Here is a 24,480-nt window from a genome sequence, read left to right on the forward strand (position 1 = left end):
GCTTACTGATGGCTATACTCACTTTATGTATTATGGTGGTTTTCTCATCAGGAAGCCTACATATCTGGTCAACTGAGTCCAATAGGAGCCCCAAAAATTTCTGACATGTCACTGGCTGGAGCCTGGATTTTTCCCAGTTTATAATCCAGCCCAGTTTTTGCAAAGAAAATACTACTTCCCCCAACCTCTTCTCACACTGTAGGGAATCTTTACCTACAATCAACAGGTCATCTAGATACGGAATTACCAGTGTGTCCTTTACTCGTAGGAAGGACATTACTTCCGATAGTAACTTGGTAAAAACCCTTGGAGCCATGGATAAACCAAATGGCATAGCGCGGTATTGTAGGTGACAGATCTGCCCATCTATAACCACTGCTACCCGGAGAAACTGTTGGTGTAACTGGTGTATGGGGAGATGGTAGTAAGCATCCTTAAGATCCAATACTACCATGTAACAATTTGGAAACAAATTTTTAATAGCTGAACGAATAGATTCCATTTTAAATGTTCTGGGTTTTATAAAGGAATTTAATTTTCTCAAATTGATTATGGTTCTGAAAGAGCCGTCGGGCTTAGAAATTAGAAACAGGGGGGAGTAGAAGCCCTTTCCTATCTGGGATGGTGGGACTCTTATTAATACGTGTTTGGATATGAGGGATTTAATTTCCGTTTCAAGGGCCTCCTGCTGAGGCCTAGATTTTAAGGATGTAAGAAGGAAGGAATCCGGAGGTGTTTGGATGAAGTCTAAAACGAGGCCTGAAGATACTAAATTGATGGCCCATGGATTGACCGTTATTTCCTTCCATTGCTCTGCAAACTCTAGAAGTCTAGCTCCCACTGGCAGAACTGGGTCAACGGAATTTATCCGCTGGCTTAAAGGGGCATTTATTGAACAGATTCCCTTTTTGTTTAAATTCTTTATTATTATTCCACCGGTCTTTAAAGCCTCCCTTCTTCCCGAATGGTGGCTTCCTGAACGCCCTTCTGTAAGAAGGAATAAAGGGATTAGGGAACCCCTTCTTCCTTTCACCCACCTTAGTGAGTATTTCATCTAATACTGTTCCGAAGAGGTACTCACCCTGACAGGGTATGGCACACAATTTGGACCTGGACTGGGCATCTCCTTTCCAGTTTTTTAGCCATAAGGCTCTACGAGCCGTATTAGTAAGACTGGCCGTTCTGGCCGCTAGACGGAGTGAGTCAATAGAGGCATCAGAAATAAATGCCGCAGCCCCCTTAATTAAAGGAATAGCAGAGCGCAATTTTTCCCTGGATACCCCAGTTTTGATGTTTTGGTCCAGCTGGTCGAGCCAAACTAGCATAGACCTGCTAGTAGATGTGGCTGCAATTGCAGGTTTAAAGGCAGTTACACAGGCCTCCCATGACTTTTTAAGTATTGTGTCAGACTTCCTGTCCATAGGATCTGATAAGGAACCTGCATCTTCCACTGGCAGGGAGGAACGGCGGGAGGTGGATGCCACAGCCGCATCTACTTTAGGTACTTTGGACCAAGTGGTCAAGTCCTCATCATCAAAGGGGTACCGCCTTTTACACGAGACTGGCACAAACCCCTTTTGTCCTTTACTCCATTCCCGTTTAACCAGGTCCTTGATGGCCTGATTCACCGGAAATACATGGCCTTTCTTCTGTGAAAGACCAGCAAACATAGCGTCCTGAGGTGTCTGAGGTTCTTTAGACTCTGATACCCCCATAGTACCTCTCACTGACTTAATTAGATTATTTACACTGTCTGTAGGGAAACAGACGTAATCCTCGTCATCCGAGGAGCCCGACTTCTGAGAAACGTCTGAGCTGACCTCCCCACTTTCTGCTGACGTGTCTGCTGCAGGAGAAGGCGCCTTCCTGGTTCTTTTCCCAACATTCACCGCCGGACTACCTCCCAAGGACTGAAGTTCTTCCCTTATCATGAGACGAATCTCCTTCATCCTGACCGAACTCTCCTGCTGCAAGGTGTAATCTATGCAACTCTGACATAATTTCTTAATATAGGAGTCCGGCAGGGGCTCATTACACATCGCACACTGCTTGTGCCTAGATTTCTCCGCTCCGCTTACCCTATAAGATAGAAGTAGGAGAAACTACCATTAGCCCCCATAAAGCCAGCTACGCATTCACCCAGGAGTAAGGTTAAATACCGTCTGCCGGGTTGTACGATCAGCTTTCGGTGCAGAGCGGCCTGACTTTTTCACCGATTTTTCAGCGGAGTCACTCCTCTTTGAGTGTCCACTGCCCTTTTGGGCATCACCACTAGGCAGGATTAAATCCTCCAGTGGGCGCTCGATATCCTCCTGGGACGACATGTTGCGCAACCAGGAGAGCTCTAAACTGCCTTATATAGCACCGCCTGTGCCTCACAGCTGAGAAAACACTCCCCCTCTTTTTTTTTTTTTTTTTTTGTACCTGATCAATAGAGGAGATTAGCGATTAGCCCAGGTGTGTGGCCCGCAGTCTCCTTCTCCAGCCGCAGATGCTTGAAGTAATTACCGGCAACCGCAATGGCGCCTATAGATGAGCCCCGGCCGACCTCGCGACCCCGGAAGTTCAACCAAGCATTTCCGGGACGCCGATGCTACTGCGCATGCGCCGGCGTCTCTGCTACACGCTGGAAGACGCGCCGGTAAGCGCTGCACCTGCAGCCATGCTGCAATTCAATACCTCCATTCCGGAGGGAGCAGGACATCGGGGAGACGCCAGCACACAGCGGCTCCACCAGGAGTATATCGTCTTACCTGCCCAGGACCTCCGGGCTGGACGAGGTAGGTGCCGCTCCGCATCATCGGTGGCCTCATACAACAGTGTCCCAGCAGGGAGGCTGTTGACAGCATCAGCAGATGAGGGGTCCACAGGATCATCCCCCCGTCTCTGTTTACCCGCTCTGGAGCCCCTGCCGCTCAGCAGTCGTACAGGCGGCAGTCCAGGCGGGTTTTCCTCTTGATAGCAACTCCATAGAATCTTCTCTGTGGGTTCCCGTCTAGGAACAGGAAACTAACTGAGGAGCGAGGGGGGGCCGCCCCTTTTATCTCTCTGTAGGTTTCCTGTTCCCAGGGGCGGATCCCCTCTCTCTCAGTGGGTGCTGTCGTGGCGAATAGAAAAAATATTTTGGTTCCAAAATTGTGCTGTTGTAAAGTAGACATGTGTGAAATGTTACTTATTAAGTATTTTGTGTGACATATCTCTGTGATTTAAGGGCATAAAAATTCAAAGTTAGAAAATTGCGAAATATTCCCCAAATTTCCGTTTTTTGTTCACAAATAAACGCAGGTAATATCAAAGAAATTTTACCACTATCATGAAGTACAGTATGTCACGAGAAAACAGTGTCAGAATCATCAGGATCCGTTGAAGCGTTCCAGAGTTATAACCTCATAACAGGGACAGTGGTCAGAATTGCAAAAATTGGCAGGGTCATTAACGTTCACACCACCCTTGGGGGTAAAGGGGTTATGTAATATTATATAGCAATATTATTGGTATTAGAAATATTGGTCTTGTAGGAAATCTTGATTTCCTCCAGGTAGGATAATGCAAGTAATATATCCCCATCTGGTTCTCGGTGGCGAGGTCACCATGGACCTGTCTGATTTCAAATGCCAGGGCTGAATTTCAGTCCCAGTCCGTCCCTGGTACCAATGCACTATTTTGAGTTGGTATGAGCATTGTACTGTGTGTAAACACTAGAGTACTTCACTAGGGGCACTATTTCTTTGTGGGTTCATTGGCTGTGAACTCGCAGGACCTGTCTGATGGCACAGTGAGCCATCTAGATGTAGCAGAGCTAGACCTGTTGTGGGACAAATGGATTAGCAGCATCTCGGCAGAAAGTGAGGAATATTATTTTTTATTTTTAACACTTTTGCAGAAGACAAAGTCGTCGGTGGAATGGGCGAGGTCGTAAGTGTGGTTTAATTAAGATTTATTAAAGGAGTTTGTGTAATTCTTTCAATTAAAGGACTTTTTTTCTGGGTGTGTTTCCATACAATGTGACTATGGAGTTAGTAATTGGTGCATCTTATCGACGCCTCTCTTATTAACCTTGGGGCTTGTTGTCACCTGATGGAGACATCAACCCCCCCAACTATCACCCCACTTGCCACCACTACAGGGCAAGTGGTAAGATCGAGGTTAAGGGCCAGAATTGGCGCATCTTAGAGATGTGCCTTTTCTGGGGAAACTGAGAGCTGATATTTTTAGCCTTGGGGGAGCCAGTATCCATGGCCCCTTCCTAGGCCATTTATATCAGCCCGCAGCTGTCTGTGTAGCCTTTGCTGGTTAATTATAGGGGGACCCCATGTCATTTTTTAGGGTTCTCCATTTTAATAGCCAAGAAATGCTAAGTATACAGTTGTGAGCTGATATTACAATAGTAGCCTGGGAAGCTCCATGGCCTTCCCAGGCCACAAACATCAGCCCCCCAGCCATCAACTTTCCCTCTGCTGGTTACGAAAATTACACGGGAGCCCACGCCATTTTTTTTTCAGAAAAGTCTGTTAATTAAATACATGTACAGTAAGCTGCACACACTGTACTAATTGTAGTTGTCACAGACATCTATATATCTATTCTATGTGTATATACTGTATGTAATCCATCTCTTCTATCCTGTCGGCTCCTGCTGTGATTTTATACTACGCAGCTGCTGAATTGCCGGCTTTTCTAATATATATCACTGACATCTAAATATCTATTTTATCCTGTCACTCTGATTTTACTGTATGCGGCAGATTAATTGTTGGCTTTTCAAAAGATACCGGGGCGTAAACATCGGACAGCACTTGCATGGTCCGAGTGCTGTGCGATTTTTTTCTCGCACTCATAGGCTTACATTGGTGAATCTCAGCCACAATTGCAGCATGCGATTTTACACGCACACAGAATACGGCTGAGAAAAACTCTGAGGTGAGCTGCCCCATAGATTAACACTGGGCCGAGTTCTATGCGATGTTTTCTTGCATTCTACGGTAGTGCGACTCCAGCCTTAAACTCAGACTAGAATATCCATGACAAAGTAATTTTAAAGCACCACTCAGGGCCATAATGATTGCAGTCGCAGAGGCCGCGAGCAGGCCTGTATGGGTGAGGGGCCCGCTGACACCAGTGCAAATTTCAACTGGATGTGTGTCCACAGACACAGTTGTAGTGCACTGTGGTGCAGAGACCCTCCTGGTCTGTGCTCTGCAATACACGCTAGCTGCCAGTCAGAGGCCATCAACTGAGGTGGGCATGCACATGACTTGGGACGCATGGTAGTGACGTCATGCGCTCCTGTTGCTTCCACTTTGAAGTCAGCTTCTGGCTTCAGGAGAGAACGAGGCGCTGTGGGGAAGCGAAGGGAAGGCGAGTTGAATAATGATTTCTCTATACAGTAAAGATCAGCATCAGAATGGGGGATACAGACCAGGATGGGGCCTAGGATAAGGGTCATATATACCTGGACGGAGCCCAAGATGGGGGTCATTACTTCATAATGAGGGGGGTCTAAATCTTGCATCGGGCCCCGTCAAACTTTAGTTACATCACTACTCCAGCATTTTTTAAGTTTCAAAGTTCCCTGCACCCCATACTTTCCACCGTTTATTGGTTATCAGCGCCACTCCGGTTGGTCTTTTGCAGGTTCTGACCTCCTAAATCGCTCCAGTGTTTGAACTCTGGGTGAGCCAGAAGTCACAACTCAATGCAAGTCTACGAGATCCAAAACAAGGTTCTCAGACTTTCATGGCGAGATTGTGACTGTTACCCTCCGACTTCCTGTCAGTCAGAAGTTGCAGTCACAAGATAGTGGATCTGGAGCGGAGCAGTACCAGGAAGAGCTGAAAATGGCAGATGGTGAGTATAATACTAGGGTCAGCAAACTTACATTAATGGCGCCACTCCAGCACTGAAATAAAAAAACGCTGGACTGGTGCTTCAATGCACAACATTTACGATACGTCCAAAAATTCACATAAGCATTGGATGAAAAATAAGATATTCATTACTGATCTGGTAGCATCTTAAAGCAAGCAGCTTGCTTCCCTCTGTAATACCAGCTTGTCATAGCTCTTCAGTGCAATGGAAAGTCAGCAGTATTGGTTCGGAGAGGCTCCCAAATATGGTGATAGAAAACTCTATGAAAGCAAAGTCAATATATCCAGTGTTACACTCACAACCAGAACTGTAGTGAGGGTCATGGTTCATAATAGGTCCAAGAAGGAGAATGAAGAATCTTTTGTTTAGTTCCCCCACCACTCCCTCCCAGTAGCCTCATATTAGTACCGTAGTTTTGGGTAGTAGTTGGAGAGTCACAGGTGGGCCCTTGTGCACCCTCTTATATGAGCAGTACTTGGCACAATATACTTAAATCACTATGTACAGACAAAGGCTGAATCTTATTCATTTAACACTACCCAGCTCATGGTTACATAAATTATATAAATTTGTGTGTGATGATAATGTCACATTTGCATATAGCTGAAAAGTGTGGCCCAGGAGTTGATTTTTGGTGGGCTCTTGGCACCCCAGTCAGACACTGATCACAGCCATCGTCTAAAGAGAATATAGTAAACTGGGTTATTCCAATATATTCAAGATTGCACAGCATCTGTACATTTATCCAGTTCAGTGGATCTATAATCACATCAAGTGTGGCTTCACTAGTATGTTAGTTTTATTTCACGAGATACTGGGATCTCCGTTGTGTTCGGCCAGAGGTTTACTGACTAAAAGGTAAACAGGTAATTTGCACCAACCATTTGGCAGATCTTGACACCTGTCTTCTTGGCAGTTTTGAAAATCTGTCTACATTTTCCCCACTAAGGATTTTGTTGCTTAGCAACATCCCTACGTGCTATGACCTTCTGCCCTGCCTGTCAGCCCTAGAAATGACTCCCAAGTCTAACGCCAAATTTAATGAGTCAGTCAAAAGCCTGTTTCCCCTCTTAGGAATCCTGACATTTGTATTAATATTTGTCAGAAAGAAGGAAGATCGAGGTTATATTTTACTCAAAGAAAAATGAAAGCTGTGAATTCTCAATTCCTCGTATTATCTGAATGGCCCTTCATCTAAATGGCTGCCATGTACAACTACATTACTCTTGCAGAAGCCACTGAGGAGGAAATGTATCAGCAAAATGAGCAGTTTGCATCAGAAGTTTTTAATCAGACACAATAGGAAGAAAAGCAAACTGGCTCAGCTCCATCTTGTGGAACTACAGGTCCCAGGTAACCCATGTGCTTGTGGATGCGCCTTCTTATTATCAGTGGTGCGATGATAATCCGTAAGTAACGTTGATAAAAAGGAATAGAAAAAGCCTAGCAATCACCAAGAATGATGGAAAGAATTGCTAGTTTTCCATCAGTGGTGTAAAAAAAATGGTAAATAGCCTGCTGTTTCGCATACGCAATGCTTCATCAAAGAAAACCCATTTAATGGGTTCAATAAGCTCTCTTCACATGTCCTTATTAAATGGGATCGCAGTACCCGTGTAACCTCAGGCTGCCAGCCCCAAATTTTACTGATCAATCACCGAAATTTAATATAGTTGATCTGCGTTTATTATTAACCTGACATAAGCCCCATAATAGGCCATAATTCAGCATACTAATTGGAGTAATGGCCAGTAGTTTAAAAGTCTAAAGCCACGTGCACATGCTGAACATTTGGTCAGTATTTTACCTCAGTATTTGAAATCCAAAACCAGGAGTGGGTGATAATACAGAAGAGGGGGCATGTTTATTATACTTTTCATCTGCTTTTGGCTTACAAATACTGAGGTAAAAAAACAAAACAAAAAACTCATACTCGTGTGTAGAGATGAGCGAATATGTTCAGAAAACCATCGCCAAAGATATATTCAGCACGAATATGGTACATTCGGATTTGTGATAGGCAACACAAGCATTTTTCTTAAAATCAGAAAAAGTCGGTAAAAGATAGAATAAAAGCTGGCAATTCATGTGCCGCGTTCAGTAAAATCACAGCGTGACAGGTTAGAATAGATTATATACAGGTCCTTCTCAAAAAATTAGCATATAGTGTTAAATTTCATTAGTTACCATAATGTAATGATTACAATTAAACTTTCATATACTATAGATTCATTATCCACCAACTGAAATTTGTCAGGTCTTTTATTGTTTTAATACTGATGATTTTGGCATACAACTCCTGATAACCCAAAAAACCTGTCTCAATAAATTAGCATATCAAGAAAAGGTTCTCTAAATGACCTATTACCCTAATCTTCTGAATCAACTAATTAACTCTAAACACATGCAAAAGATACCTGAGGCTTTTAAAAACTCCCTGCCTGGTTCATTACTCAAAACCCCCATCATGGGTAAGACTAGCGACCTGACAGATGTCAAGAAGGCCATCATTGACACCCTCAAGCAAGAGGGTAAGACCCAGAAAGAAATTTCTCAACAAATAGGCTGTTCCCAGAGTGCTGTATCAAGGCACCTCAATGGTAAGTCTGTTGGAAGGAAACAATGTGGCAAAAAACGCTGTACAACGAGAAGAGGTGACCGGAACCTGAGGAAGCAGTGGACTGAGTCTGGTGTGGAAACATCCAGAGCCACCGTGCACAGGCGTGTGCAGGAAATGGGCTACAGGTGCCGCATTCCCCAGGTAAAGCCACTTTTGAACCATAAACAGCGGCAGAAGCGCCTGACCTGGGCTACAGAGAAGCAGCACTGGACTGTTGCTAAGTGGTCCCAAGTACTTTTTTCTGATGAAAGCAAATTTTGCATGTCATTCGGAAATCAAGGTGCCAGAGTCTGGAGGAAGACTGGGGAGAAGGAAATGCCAAAATGCCTGAAGTCCAGTGTCAAGTACCCACAGTCAGTGATGGTGTGGGGTGCCATGTCAGCTGCTGGTGTTGGTCCACTGTGTTTCATCAAGGGCAGGGTCAATGCAGCTAGCTATCAGGAGATTTTGGAGCACTTCATGCTTCCATCGGCTGAAATGCTTTATGGAGATGAAGATTTCATTTTTCAGCACGACCTGGCACCTGCTCACAGTGCCAAAACCACTGGTAAATGGTTTACTGACCATGGTATTACTGTGCTCAATTGGCCTGCCAACTCTCCTGACCTGAACCCCATAGAGAATCTGTGGGATATTGTGAAGAGAAAGTTGAGAGACGCAAGACCCAACACTCTGGATGAGCTTAAGGCCGCTATTGAAGCATCCTGGGCCTCCATAACATCTCAGCAGTGTCACAGGCTGATTGCCTCCATGCCACGCCGCATTGAAGCAGTCATTTCTGCCAAAGGATTCCCGAACAAGTATTGAGTGCATAACTGAACATTATTATTTGATGGTTTTTTTGTTTGTTATTAAAAAACACTTATTTGATTGGACGGGTGAAATATGCTAATTTATTGAGACAGGTTTTTTGGGTTATCAGGAGTTGTATGCCAAAATCATCAGTATTAAAACAATAAAAGACCTGACAAATTTCAGTTGGTGGATAATGAATCTATAGTATATGAAAGTTTAATTGTAATCATTACATTATGGTAAATAATGAAATTTAACACTATATGCTAATTTTTTGAGAAGGACCTGTACATACACACACACAGTCATCAGTGGTTCTCAGCCTGGACGGTCACATCTTGGCACCGTCCAGGTTGAAGACTATTTCTCCCCCAGACATGGATTACGGTGTGGGACAGAACTATGAATAGGTGCGGGATATTGTTGTTTTATTATTTTTGGTTTATTACAGGAGAACGAGGGCTTTTGTGGAATTAGGTGAGGTTGCAAGTATGGTTTAATTAAGATTATTAAAAGGAGTGTCATTTTTTCAATTAAACAGGACTTTATTCTTGGTATGTGTTTTTATACAATGTGACTATGGGGTTAGTAATGGGGGCGTCTAATTGACGCCTCTCCTTTACTAACCTTGGGGCTTGATGTCACCTGACAATACAAAGGTGACATCAACCCGACATTCCACTGCTACAGGGCAAGTGGAAGAGCCAGGCATAGTGCCAGGATTGGCACATCTAATAGATGTGCCTTTTCTGGGCAGTTGCGGGCTGCTATTTTTAGGCTGGGGGGGATAATATCCATGTTTCCTTACCAGCCGGAGAATACCAGCCCACAGCTGTCAGCTTTAGCAAGGCTGGTTGTCAAAAATGGGGGGGACCCCACACCATTTTTTTTAATTATTTAATTAAAAATACAGCATGGGGACAGCTCTATTATTGATAACCAACGTTGCTAACGCTGACAGCTGAGGGTTGCAGCCCCCAGCTGTGAGTTTTGCCTGGCTTGTTATCAATAATACAGGGGAACCTGGAGCACCCCCACGTGCAAGGGCAATGGGGTACTCGGTACCGGGTCTCTCTCTCTCGGTTCTGGGAATGGCACGGTGGCCCGACCCGTTCCGTGGCCCTTCTGAGGGGCATCCATTTAAAGGGGTAGTTGTTTGTACGGTGTTCGTGATGCCACCTGTGGTATTCGGTCAGGGTGACCGACGCTGCTGGGGGTCCGCCGGGGTGATGGAATGGCAGCTAGATGGCATACCTTCCCACAGGTGAAGTATGTGCCCAGGGCTTCCCAGTTGTATAGGTGGTGATGGTGGACGTCGTAAGGCGCAATGAATAACGAGGACACAAGGTTGCAGTCTCTTTACCTTTTACTGAAGACTTCAGAGTCCACAGTCCAGAGTACTGTTCACAGGGCAGGCAGAGTCCGGCTGGTCCGAAGGCACATCCAGAGTTCCCTTATCCAGGTGGAAATCATTAGCCTTCCTACTAGCGCCTGTGTGTTGCAGTACCTCCCTGCTGAGCACCACGGGATAGTCCTCACAACTTTCGTGGATGTTTCTGATGTTCTCTCTCTCTCTGTCCCCCAGATGATATGGATAGGATAACCAGTATGACGGGGTAGGCCTGGAGCTATTTTATAGAGACCCTAGAGACGCCCCTCTCCCACAATTTGCCTCCATGTCTTCATAGGTATTAAGGTCGGGCAGCCAACTTGGAATTGACTGTCCTGCCGGTCTCTGAAGTAATGCGTAGAGCCTATTACTCCCTCGGTGTTCCAGCCACCGGCTACGCGCCTCAGAAAGAGGCTGCCGATCTTGGGGCAGGTCTCCTCCCGGTATTATCTCCTTCTGCTGTGATCTCGTTTCTCACTCTCCACAATATACTTCGCTTCGTGTCCTTTCTTAGGATGCTGCTGCAATGAAGTGCAGGCGCAGCTCCGTAACGCTCTATCTCGTGCTTGGCCTCTGTCAGGATCCCACCCCTGACAGGGACCCTCTGTCTGCAGCTCAGATGTTCCTCCTTCTCCCCCTGTCTGCCTGACAGGTCCTCTCTGGGTCTAACCCAGGCAGCTTCTGACTAACTTCCTATCCAACCCACCAGTTTTACCCGTGTGTGAGGCCTAGTAAATAGAACCTTTGCTCCCCCTGGTGGACTGGAGCGTGAAGTGTAGTGTGTGACTGATACCTGGTCAGGTGAACTCCTTTAGTACCATCAGACGTAACATCACTCCCCCTGGTGGAAGAGCGACATTACTGCAATGACCAGGACTCTGGCGCGCTGCAAACCCATGCAGGTTTTTTTTTTTGTTTTGTTTTAATTATTTATAGTGATGAGCGAACGTACTCGCCACTGCTCGTTACTCGCCGGAGTATCAGGGGACTCGCCGAGCATTTCCGGGTATATTCGGCGGTAACTTGTCGCCACCCAACGTTTTTGGCGGACTTTAGAGACCCAATCACGGTGCAGGGATTGTCTGCCAGGCCATGAGACGCCACAGCCATCTTTGTTGTGGTCGTGCAGTGATTGGCTTGGCCACACAGCATCATCCCGTGTATAAGAGACCTGGCGTCGCCCTGCTCGCCGCATTCTGTTCCGGATTCAGCGAGAGTAGGGAGAGCTGCTGCCGAGATAGAGTCAGAATTGTGGTTTTTAGAGTTAGTGTAGGTCTGCAACTCTTACATCCACAACTCCTCAGAATCTAAAAGTCCTTTTTAGGGCTAATTCGTGGGTCCCGATATTGCAGCGCTAGGTAGGCATGGCATATCCACATCAGTGCAAGGCCTGTAGGCACTGTATGTGCGTCCAGTGCTCCCACTGCATCCTTCCCAAAGCTCCATAACTGCCTGCTGCAGCTTATTTACTATATACCTATTTATTTTTTTTTTCTTTCAAAAAATTCACCCCCCCCCCCCCAAAAAAAAAAAAAAAAAATACAGTCTGTTCTGTCTGACTGAGGGGGTTGTTGAAAAATCATAGTTTGTCAGGCATACGTAGCATAGTTGTGTGTGCTACCCTTTTGCCACTTTTTTTTTTGGTGTTTTAAATTCACCAAAAAAGGCCTCATATCTCTGTGCTCCAAATTTTTGCATTGTAGGCCCGTGTACTTATTTTTGGGCTGTCTCATACTCAAATTCTATACAGCACTATTTAGCATAATAAAAAATTCTAAGGCCACAGATTTGTCAGTGTGGTATTTCCGTGACAGCCGTCATATCTGCGTGCTCCAAGTTTGGTCATTGTAGACCGGAGGACCACTTTTTTTTGCTGTGTGCTACTGAAATTATATACAGCACTATTTTGCATACAATAATATAAACAGGCCACATATTTGCCAGTGTGGTATTTCCGTGAGAGCCTTCATATATCTGTGTGCTCCAACTTTGGTCGATGTAGGCTGGAGGACCCGTTTTTTTTGCTGTGTGTTATTGAAATTATATACGGCACTATTTTGCATACAATAATATAAACAGACCACATATTTGCCAGTGTGGTATTTCTGTGAGAGCCCTCATAAATCTCTGCTCCAAGTTTGGGCATTGTAGGCCGGTGTACTTATTTTTTGGCTGTCATACTCAAATTATATACAGCACTATTTTGCATAAATTAACTTAAAAAAACGCCCCAAAAATTGAATACAGTGTTAGGTCAGGCTGAGGCCTGCCTGGTGTTTGGGTTTGAAAAATCGTACATTTGCAGGCATACTGATCAGATATTATTTCGATACTAATAAAGACATTTGTGTTGAGCATATGAAATAGTGCAGTAGTCCATTTAAAATGTTTAAGGCAAGGGACGGAGAAGTGGACATGATGCTTATGCCGCATCCAGAGGACGAGGTCGTGGCCAAGGTGAAAGTGGGCAATACAAAAGACCCACATGTTCTAGCTCGACTTTCCTGTCCCAGTTTCTAGGGGACTGCAGCACACCACTATTGAAGCCAGAGCAGTGAGAAACGGTTGTTGGTTGGATAGCGGATAATGCTTCCAGTCACTTAGCCACCACCACCACCTTGTCTTCCACACGGTCAAGTCAGAGTAGCCGTGAGTGTGGCCAGGATATTCCTCACCCTGATCCTCCTTCCTCCCACCATGTCAAGTACCCTGAGACAACTGATCCCACACTTGGTCACTATGAAGAGCTGTTCAGTTTTCCATTTCAAGATTCAGAAATCTCTGCCGGTCAGCTTGAAGTGGGGAAAGAGGAGATCGAATGTAGAGCTGCCCAAAGCTTTGACCAGCCCCGGTCAAACGAAGGCGATGGTGGGAAAATGTCACAAGAGGTGGACGATGATGAGACGCAATTGCCAGAAAGTCAGGAGAAGGAGCAGGGTGCAGGTGTGGAAGACGAGGTGGTGGATGACAGTGACTGACCCAACCTGGCAGTGGGACATGCATAGCAAGGACAGCAGCACAAATGGGGAAGGAGGCATATCCCCCCCCCCCCCCAACAGGCAGGAAGAAGCAGTGTGGTGGCCACAGACAGAAGGCGTGCATCCGTTCCCAGTAACACCAACATGAGGGAAGTTGCCATTCCAACTGTTAGATCTTCCCGAGTCTGGTTATTTTTTAAAGACTCTGCCGATAACCCCAAACAGGCCATTTGCAGCACCTGCCATGCCCGCATCAGCAGGGGTAGCAAAGCCACCAGCTTGACCACCACCAGTATGATCAGGCACATGCAAGCAAAGCACCCGACTTTGTGGGCCGAACCCCAGGCTCCAGGACCACTGCCTGCTGGTCACACCACTGCTTCTTCCACTGTTTTGCGTAGAAGCCAATCCCCAGTACACCGTGCATGTGAAGATGCCTCTAGCCCTGCACCTTGTGTGGCCCACAGTCAAGCAGCACCATCAGCAAGCCCGTCTACGTCTATACCCCAGTCTTTGGAATGCAAGCGGAAATACCCCTCCAACGCCCCACAGGCCACAGTCCTCAATTCTAATATTTCTCTTCTGCTTGTGCTAGAAATGCTGCCTTTTAGGCTTGTTGAGACGGAAGCTTTCCGCAACCTGATGGCGATGGCCATCCCAAGGTACTCGGTCCCCAGTCGCCACTATTTCTCCCGGTGTGCCGTACCGGCATTACACCAGCATGTGTCCCAACACATTACCCGTGCCCTCAACAATGCTGTTACAGGGAAAGTCCACCTAACCACGGACACGTGGACAAGTGCTTGTGTACAGGGACTGTACATCTCAATGACAGCACACTGGGTTAATATAGTGGAAGCCGGGACCCAGTCGGACCTTGGGATGGAACACATCCTCCTCACGCCGAGGATTGCTGGCCCTACGTCAATCAGGGTTGCACCACAGTCTACAGCTCCTGCACCACCTCCTCCTCTTCATCCTCCATCTCTGAAATCAACACATCAGTCAGAAGCTGGAAGCACTGCAGCACTGCCTCAGCCAAGCAGCAACAGGCTGTGCTGAAGCTAATCTGCTTAGGTGACAAACCTCACATTGCAGAAGAGTTGTGGACAGTGCTAAAAGAGCAGTCGGATGTTTGGATGACACCGCTGAACCTACAGCCAGGCATGGTCGTGTGTGACAATGGCCGTAACCTTCTCACTTGAAAAGCTCCTTTTTGTGTTGCCTGGTTGCCAACATTGGACACAATTCACTTCATATAAATTTGATAAAGCAATGCTGTTACTTTGCCTCAGTAGTTCATTAAAAATATAGCTTTGTCCACTATATTAGTTTCTCTTTGCGAACCTTAACTTTGTCTGCCTCAAATGTACAAATGGAGAATATACAAATGGCGATTTGTAAACAAGATTGAAATACTGCGTACCGAATGCATTCAGACAATCACATAGCTGCATTTCTTGTAAAACATTTAGAGATGTGACAGACAATGCTCATAGTGACATAATCTTGTTAAATGTTTGTTTATTCACTTCACAAACAGTTCTAAGCCTCTATATGTTTGCTGTTTGTCATTGTAAAACATTAAGGTTTACTGAAACTATGCCGGTGGTGGTTTGATCTAAATCCTTGTGGCTTTTATTTTCTAGGGGTTTATGGCCCCTTGTCTAATGACTCCATGATATCTCAGTTTCATCCAACCTTGAAAAGTGGCCACTTGAGGGTGTGGGTGAAACTAAAGTTACTACATAGTGTAAATCACTATATAAGACCAGAGAAACATGACTAAGACAGATGCCAAAACTGGGGTACCTGTACATGTACAGTGTGCTGATACCTGCATAATTGGGGACGCCCATGCAGTGTAGGTAATCTCCCAGGGGCTCTCTGTCTTGGTGTTGCTTCTCTGATATTCCAGACGGATGATGTTTAAAAGCCTCTTGGTGATGATCTAAGTATACTGTATGTAGTTAATCTTCATATATACGTAATCACTATATTTATTTAATCCTTATATGTACTTATTAACCTGTGTATGTTAACACATACAAAAGTGTATGCACTCACACTATTCAATCATATTATTCCTTGAATCTTGTAGTTTGCAATAAAATTGCCTTGTATTGCAAGCATTAGCCTTTTCTAAAGCCGTATCTGAACCTTAGTGTTAAAAACATGTCAAATAAAATTGCAAAATTCTCCTGTAAATAATTGTGCAAAGAGGGAACCATCATAACATTAAAAAAATACGAGAGGATTTTCATGGGCCCATCCAGTATGTGGGTTCCAAGGCCTAATGGGGTGCATATGACTGACTATGCAGCAGGGCAGGCCTTCCTGCCAATGTATAAAACAAAGGAGTATGGAGCACAAAATGCATATTGTGAAGTGGATTTTCATGGGCCCGTACAGTATGTGGGTTCCAAGGCGTAAGGGGGGGCATAGGAATTGGTAGCATAGCAGGCCTTGCATTCAATGCAACATTTTTTCAGGAGGCCCTCCTGGACATTTTAGGAAAGGGGTATTGTGGTGCGTCGGAATTCTTGGTAGCCCATCCACTCACAGCAAAGGCTACAACAGCTTAGGAGACCCACTGTTTCATAATGGCCCTTTAAGAAGATTAATGCCGCCTGATGCACCAGTAAAAATAGGCTCTGTGACTTTAAGTGTCCCTCCTTCGTACATAAAACAAGATGGGTCTGCATATGTGTCACACACCACATGGCCAGCTAGGGGTGTTAAATGTTACAATGACATTTCCCAGTGAATGCATTTGTAGTGGTTGAAAGCAATCTTAAAAGTTGAAAACCGCTTGAAAAACGCAGGGTCTGAACTAAGCCCAAGTGGGAGAGGAAATTATCGGTCTGTCGCATTTGGGTCATGCGAGCTGCCGGCCAATGCAAGCATTGTTTTATGATCTTCAGAGGAATACAGCTGGCTAATTTTTCCTTAAGGCTGTGGCCCATGATGAGTTTTTGTTGAGTTTTTAACACTGCGTATTTTCACTGGATGGGATTTATAGAAATCTCCTGCACTCTGTGCTTCTTTTACTCAGCGTAAACTGACCTGAGGCGCGTGTTAAACATCATGTCAATTTCTCTTGCAGGAACGCTAAATTTTATGTGCAGATTTTATCATGCATATACGATTTTAATGTGTTTTCGTGCAGAAATGCATCATAAAAACCATGTAATCCACACATGAATGTACCAATAAAGTTTTGCTGAAGCAAAATATCAAAAACAAAGCAGTTTAGCTTAGAACATGACACCAACAAGAGAAAATCCACAGCATCAAAGACATGATAAAAGCACATGAAGCAGGTTTTGCTGCCATTTTGTGTGTCATTTGTCTACAATACATGTTTAATACGTTTTTTAATAACCAAAAACACTACCAAAACACGTGGTTGCTTATTAACTCATTTCTTTCATATGCTGCAGATAGAAAACTGCTGCGTTTTTTTTTTTTGTTTTTTGTTTTTAAATTCTGCCAGGAAGAAAAAAAAAAATGCCATGCGTATGCAGGAGATCTCTGAAACCTCACAGCTTTTGCTGTTGCTGTAAAAAGCAGTTTTTTAATTTGCCTCAAAAAATACTTGGGGAAAAAAACTGCTGCAAAAACACAACATGTGAACACAGCTTAAAAGAATCATCTTTACTATGAGAATGCAAGTTGATACATTCAATTTTACATGGTTTAAAAGGCACTGTTTCTTGAATCAGAACTAAACATATTACAACCCCTTATGTGTTCACACTTTTTGAATATGTCAGCCTCGTAGAACCCCAGCGTGAGTACGGTATATATATGAAGGAATGTTAGAATCCAGCATCCTGTATTCTACAACACTGATGTTTTAACCGTGAAATCTACATATTGTATAACAATCTACACACACCGTACAGTACAAAATGCCATAAGCATGAAAACCCTGATGATGGCACACACATCAACCTCAACCCTGGCAGGAGACTTACATCATTCTCTGACCACATGTCCTCATCATCGCTTGAAAAGTCAGCAGCTTCCTCATCTTTAGGGAGAATGTGCTTGAGGTAGAGCTGCAGATAGACTGCTTTTCTCTGATCACCCTGGGGCAGAGCGACATTATGTGAAATTAACAGATTTTTCAATTGGTCTTTGGAGTACTGAGATGGATTGCCTGTACGGGTCGGCATGGCTGCCAATGGCCAGAATGAACATACAGCGAAATGTCAGACAGCTGCTAGATGTGTAACGTACACTGTCTGCTGGCAGCCCGGCTTTATTTAAGGAAACATTAATACTTGGTGAGGGACGGGGTGGGGGGCGTAGGGGTCTCAGCTGCATCCACATAGGAGAAAGCTTCAATTTTGGACGCGTTAATTAGAACCCAGGAAATACAATTTCCTTCTTGTTGGTAATCGACGATAAATATTAAAGTTCATAGGGTAAATAGGCTTCTCCCTGCAAACACTGGGGAAACTGGCCAATATTGATGGTCCAACCTTCAGGCTTTGTTCAGTCGTGCTGAATTTTGTAGACCTGATTGGCTCCATGTGCAGTTCTGTGTGCCTTTCCGCATAGCAGACGTGTGCTGAAGTTGCCCACTATTTACGTGCACTAGTCTACTTTGTGAGTGCACAGGGGCAATAGTTCCACATGGAAAAACACCCATGTGCACTAGCGCATAGAACACATGGACCAAAAATACCCTCAGACCTACAGTTATATACAGCATTTATTATCTAGCTGGTCCATAAAGAGGGAACTATATCTAAGGAGGTGCAAGTGATACGTGGCGTATGTCCCAAAACAAATGACCACATAAATAAAGGTGGGAAACACCTCCAATTAACTAGAGAACCAAAAACAAGGGAAGTGCAGAATCCCAATACAATCTTGAATTTTTATTGATTTAGGCAATGATCATCCATATAAACGCAGATAAATAAAGTGCTAGTGCACATAGACCACTAGATGGTGATAATCAAAAATGCAAAGTACATCAAAAAATATAAAAAGTGACAGTGCACTATATAGCAAAAAAGCTAAAAGACCTTTAGTGACAATATAATCATGAATGAAATGTATCACCATAGTAACAAGAGCCTAGGTACTACAATAAGTTTTTTGCCTAAATTAAGTGAGTAAAACATTGTGCCAGGAACCAGTTTAGGATAAATAAACACGTGTGTTATACCTGGAAATAAGCTGCTCAGTGAAAAACACGCCCCGATGCGCATTTCACAATCACTTCTTAAATGGAGGTTAGTGAGATGAAGAAGCGGAGAGTGCGGCCGCATAGCAATACATGCGGCCGCACGCTCCGCTCCAGAGAGATGGCGGCAATGCCGGGTATTACCATGAGAGACTCGGACGTATTTCTCGCATGTGTGATCCCGGCCTTACAATGATGATACATTCCATTCAGGATTATATTGTGGGATCACTAATGGTCTTTTTTGCTATATAGTGCACTGTCACTTTTTATATTTTTTGACTCTTGACATACTTTGCATTTTTGATTATCACCATCTAGTGGTCTACATGCACTAGATTTTATTGGGATTCTGCACTTCCCTTGTTTTTGGTTCTCTGATGTGTGGAGTAGTTGGCTACTGCGGTTTTCCCCCCCCCCCTTCGGAGTTTGTTCACTTTTCAGGCAATAAAACATCCATTTTTCAAACAGAAGACGCTTCAGAAATCACTCCTTCTCTAAAATTTTGTCAGCCTAAAGCATTTCTTTCAGCATTTTTGTGGTTATTTCCTGTGCTCTTTTTAAAGTGTTTTTTTTCCACCTGAATTTTTTTTTCTAGGGTTATTCAGATGATTTGAGGGTTTTTTTTTTTTTTTTTTAAAGGCATTAAACAAAAAACTAACTTTTTATGCAAAAATGCTGATAAAATGCTCAAAAAGAAACCCTGTGTGTTTTTAACCTAAGTATTAATTTCTATTAGAAAAGGCTAAAAGTCTTTATTACTATTCATTATTAAAATATGGCACAAAGGAACATACACATATGTAAAAACAGAGGAAGACAGGTATTCTTGGATTAATCAATGTTGTAACAACATTGCTGTATCAATCACAAAGTACCGTAATTCTTTATTGATTAGACGTTTGATTTACTCTCTATGTACATATATGTTATATCACTTTTCCTATATGTGAGATCTGCAATACATAGCAGGATTTTTTTATTGAGCAGTAAATTGTGTTATACATTAATCCAGGAATGCCCAGCTTTCTCTGTATATGTACTGCTCTGTTTTTACATATTTATATGCTCCTTGCTGTCATATTTTAAGAATGAATAATAGTAATAAAGATTCTTTTAGTCCTTTCTAAAAGCCTCATTTCTTTAGGCGTTTTGTTTTGGATATGCTTTTGGCTTAATAATTTAAGATTGAGGATATTGGTGTATTCATTAACTTTTACTGTAAAGCATGGAGCGTCTGCCTAGTGGAAAACGGCAGAAGAATGGATGATACTTCTTTTTAACACTTGGTGTCTTTTAAAGTCTGAACAGCAAGTCCTTTTTTTAAAAGGACCCTTAGTAATGTGGATGCTGAGCTACTGACTTGAGGAATCAATCGAGTTAGTAGCGAAGTGCAATGTCTTGACTGGTTATTTTGCTGAGCCAAGACTAACGGTATACGCATTAACCCCTTCCCGACCCATGACGCCACATAGGCGTCATGAAAACCCGTGCCAATCCGACCCATGACGCCTATGTGGCGTCATGGAATGATCGCGTCCCTGCAGATCGGGTGAAGGGGTTAACTCCTATTTTACCCGATCTGCAGGGAGAGGGGGAGTGGTACTTCAGCCCAGGGGGGGTGGCTTCACCCCCCCGTGGCTACGATCGCTCTGATTGGCTGTTGAAAGTGAAACTGCCAATCAGAGCGATTTGTAATATTTCACCTAAAAAACTGGTGAAATATTACAATCCAGCCATGGCCGATGCTGCAATATCATCGGCCATGGCTGGAAACACTAATGTGACCCCCCCCCACCCCACCGATCGCCCCCCCAGTGCTCCGTTATAGGGTCCGGTCCCCTCCGTCCGCCTGCCGGCTCCCCCGTCCTGCTGTCCGCTCCCCCGTCCTCCTGCCCGCTCCCCCCCTGCTCCTATGTCACCCCCCCGTGCTCCGACGCCCCCCCCGTGCCCCGATCTCCCCCCCCCTTATACTTACCGAGGCTCCCGGTCCCCGTCCGCCTCCATCATGGGCGCCGCCATCTTCCAAAATGGCGGGCGCATGCTCAGTGCGCCCGCCGGCCGGCAGATTCATTAGAGGTACATTTTGATCGCTGTGGTAGGTTCTATCACAGCGATCAAAATAAAAAAATAATAAATAAACCCCCCCCTTTATCACCCCCATAGGTAGGGACAATAATAAAATAAAGAAAATATTTTTTTTTTCTTTTTCCACTAGGGTTAGGGTTAGAACTAGGGTTAGAACTAGGGGTAGGGTTAGGGGTAGGGTTAGGGTTACGGGTAGGGTTAGGGTTAGGGGTAGGGTTATGGCATGTGCACACAGAGCGGATCGGCCGCGGATCCGCCGCGGATCGGCCGCGGATCGGCCGCGGATCCGCAGCGGATCCGCAGCGGATCGGCAGCGGATCCGCAGCAGATCGGCAGCGGATCCGCAGCGGATCGGCAGCGGATCCGCAGCGGATCGGCAGCGGATCCGCAGCGGATCGGCAGCGGATCCGCAGCGGATCGGCAGCGGATCGGCAGCGGATCCGCAGCGGATCGGCAGCGGATCCGCAGCGGATCCGCAGCGGATTGGCCGCGGATCCGCAGCGGATTGGCAGCGGATTGGCCGCGGATCCGCAGCGGATTGGCCGCTGCGAATTCGAAGCAGTTTTCCATCAGGTTTACAGTACCATGTACACCTAAGGAAAACCAAATCCGCTGTGCCCATGGTGCGGAAAATTCCGTGCAGAAACGCTGCGTTGTATTTTCCGCAGCATGTCAATTCTTTGTGCGGATTCCGCAGCGTTTTACACCTGTTCCTCAATAGGAATCCGCAGGTGAAATCTGCACAAAAAAACACTGGAAATCTGCTGTAAATCCGCAGGTAAAACGCAGTGCCTTTTACCTGCAGATTTTTCAAAAATCATGAGGAAAAATCTCACACGAATCCGCAACGTGGGCACATAGCCTTAGGGTTAGGGTTGGAATTAGAGTTAGGGTTGGAATTAGGGCTAGGGTTTGAAATAGGGTTAAGATTAGGCTTGTGGTTAGGGTTACGGATAGGGTTAGGGGTGTGTTGGGGTTACAGTTGTGGTTAGGGTTGGGATTAGGGTTACGGTTGGGATTAGGGTTAGGATTAGGGTTGGAATTAGGGTTACGGGTGTGTTGCGGTTAGGGTTGTGGTTAGGGGTGTGTTGGGGTTAAGGTTGTGATTAGGGTTATGGCTACAGTTGGGATTAGGATTAGGGGTGTGTTGGGGTTAGTGTTGAAGTTAGAATTGAGGGGTTTCCACTGTTTAGGCACATCAGGGGTCTCCAAACGCAACATGGCGCCACCATTGATTCCAGCCAATCTTGCGTTCAAAAAGTCAAATGGTGCTCCCGCCCTTCCAAGCCCCGACGTGCGCCCAAACAGTGGTTTACCCCCACATTTGGGGTACCAGCGTACTCAGGACAAACTGGGCAACAACTGCTGGGGTCTAATTTCTCCTGTTACCCTTGCAAAAATAAAAAATTACTTGCTAAAACATAATTTTTGAGGAAAGAACAATTATTTTTTATTTTCACGGCTCTGCGTTATAAACTTCTGTGAAGCACTTGGGGGTTGAAAGTGCTCACCACACATCTAGATAAGTTCCTTCGGGGGTCTAGTTTCCAAAATGGGGTCACTTGTGGGGTGTTTCTACTGTTTAGGTACATCAGGGGCTCTGCAAATGCAATGTGACGCCCGCAGACCATTCCATCAAAGTCTGCATTTCAAATGTCACTACTTCCCTTCCGAGCCCTGACGTGTGCCCAAACAGTGGTTTACCCCCACATATGGGGTATCAGCGTACTCACAACAAACTGGGCAACAAATATTGGGGTCCAAATTCTCCTGTTACCCTTGTGAAAATAAAAAATTGCTTGCTAAAACATCTTTTTTGAGGAAAGAAAAATGATTTTTTATTTTCACGGCTCTGCGTTGTAAACTTCTGTGAAGCACTTGGGGGTTGAACGTGCTCACCACACATCTAGATCAGTTCCTTGGGGGGTCTAGTTTCCAAAATGGGGTCACTTGTGGGGGGTTTCTACTGTTTAGGCATATCAGGGGCTCTGCAAACGCAACCTGACGCCCGCAGAGCATTCCATCAAAGTCTGCATTTCAAAACGTCACTACTTCCCTTCCGAACCCCGACGTGTGCCAAAACAGTGGTTTACCCCCACATATGGGGTATCAGCGTACTCAGGAGAAACTGGACAACAACTTTTGGGGTCCAATTTCTCCTGTTACTCTTGCAAAAATAAAAAAATTCTGGGCTAAAAAAATATTTTTGAGGAAAGGAAACACATTTTTTATTTTCACGGCTCTGCGTTATAAACTTCTGTGAAGCACTTGGGGGTTCAAAGTGCTCACTACACATCTAGATAAGTTCCCTTGGGGGTCTAGTTTCCAAAATGGAGTCAATTGTGGGGAGTTCCTACTGTTTAGGCACATCAGGGGCTCTGCAAACGCAACCTGACGCCCGCAGAGCATTCCATCAAAGTCTGCATTTCAAAACGTCACTACTTCCCTTCCGAACCCTGACGTGTGCCAAAACAGTGGTTTACCCCCACATATGGGGTATCAGCGTACTCAGGAGAAACTGGACAACAACTTTTGGGGTCCAATTTCTCCTGTTACCCTTGGGAAAATAAAAAATTGTGGGCTAAAAAATCATTTTTGAGAAAAGAAAAATTATTTTTTATTTTCATGGCTCTGCGTTATAAACTTCTGTGAAGCACTTGGGGGTTCAAAGTGCTCACCACACATCTAGATTAGTTCCTTGGGAGGTCTAGTTTCCAAAATGGGGTCACTTGTGCGGGAGCTCCAATGTTTAGGCACACAGGGGCTCTCCAAACGCGACATGGTGTCCGCTAATGATTGGAGCTAATTTTCCATTCAAAAAGCCAAATGGCGTGCCTTCCCTTCCGAGCCCTGCCGTGCGCCCAAACAGTGGTTTACCCCCACATATGGGGTATCATCGTACTCAGAACAAACTGGACAAAAACATTTGGGGTCCAATTTCTCCTATTACCCTTGGGAAAATAAAAAATTCTGGGCTAAAAATAATTTTTGAGGAAAGAAAAATTATTTTTTTATTTTCACGGCTCTGCGTTATAAACTTCTGTGAAGCACCTGGGGGTTATAAGTGCTCACTATGCATCTAGATAAGTTTCTTGGGGGGTCTAGTTTCCAAAATGGGGTCACTTGTAGGGGAGCTCCAATGTTTAGGCACACAGGGGCTCTCCAAACGCGACATGGTGTCCGCTAACGATTGGAGCTAATTTTCCATTCAAAAAGTCAAATGGCACGCCTCCCCTTCCGAGCCTTGCCGTGCACCCAAACAGTGGTTTACCCCCACATATGAGGTATCGGCATACTCAGGAGAAATTGCCCAACAAATTTTAGGATCCATTTTATCCTGTTGCCCATGTGAAAATGAAAGAATTGAGGCTAAAAGAAATTTTGTGTGAAAAAAAAGTACTTTTTCATTTTTGCGGATCAATTTGTGAAGCACCTGGGGGTTTAAAGTGCTCACTATGCCTCTGGATGAGTTCCTTGGGGGGTCTAGTTTCCAAAATGGGGTCACTTGTGGAGGAGCTCCAATGTTTAGGCACACAGG

The 24,480-nt window shown here is 44.9% G+C and overlaps 2 protein-coding genes across 10 annotated transcripts in view; both read right to left on the reverse strand.

Annotated features, from left to right (window-relative positions):
- Positions 1-24,480, reverse strand: part of KLHDC8A (kelch domain containing 8A) — a 501,637-nt gene that overhangs the window by 320,831 nt on the left and 156,326 nt on the right. The window lies entirely within an intron of this gene.
- Positions 1-24,480, reverse strand: part of LEMD1 (LEM domain containing 1) — a 131,064-nt gene that overhangs the window by 102,986 nt on the left and 3,598 nt on the right. For 7 of the 9 annotated variants that reach the window (XM_077295099.1, XM_077295103.1, XM_077295101.1 and 4 more), the window contains exon 1: positions 17,632-17,835. The exons of the other annotated variants lie outside the window; for them this stretch is intronic. In XM_077295099.1, coding sequence (XP_077151214.1) covers positions 17,632-17,832 — 201 coding nt within the window. In that variant the 5' untranslated portion in view covers positions 17,833-17,835. Of the gene's footprint in view, positions 1-17,631; positions 17,836-24,480 lie in introns of those variants that run through there. 9 annotated transcript variants of the gene reach the window in all.

The sequence above is a fragment of the Ranitomeya variabilis genome, chromosome 3 (assembly GCF_051348905.1).
Source record: "Ranitomeya variabilis isolate aRanVar5 chromosome 3, aRanVar5.hap1, whole genome shotgun sequence".
Lineage (NCBI taxonomy): Eukaryota > Metazoa > Chordata > Amphibia > Anura > Dendrobatidae > Ranitomeya > Ranitomeya variabilis.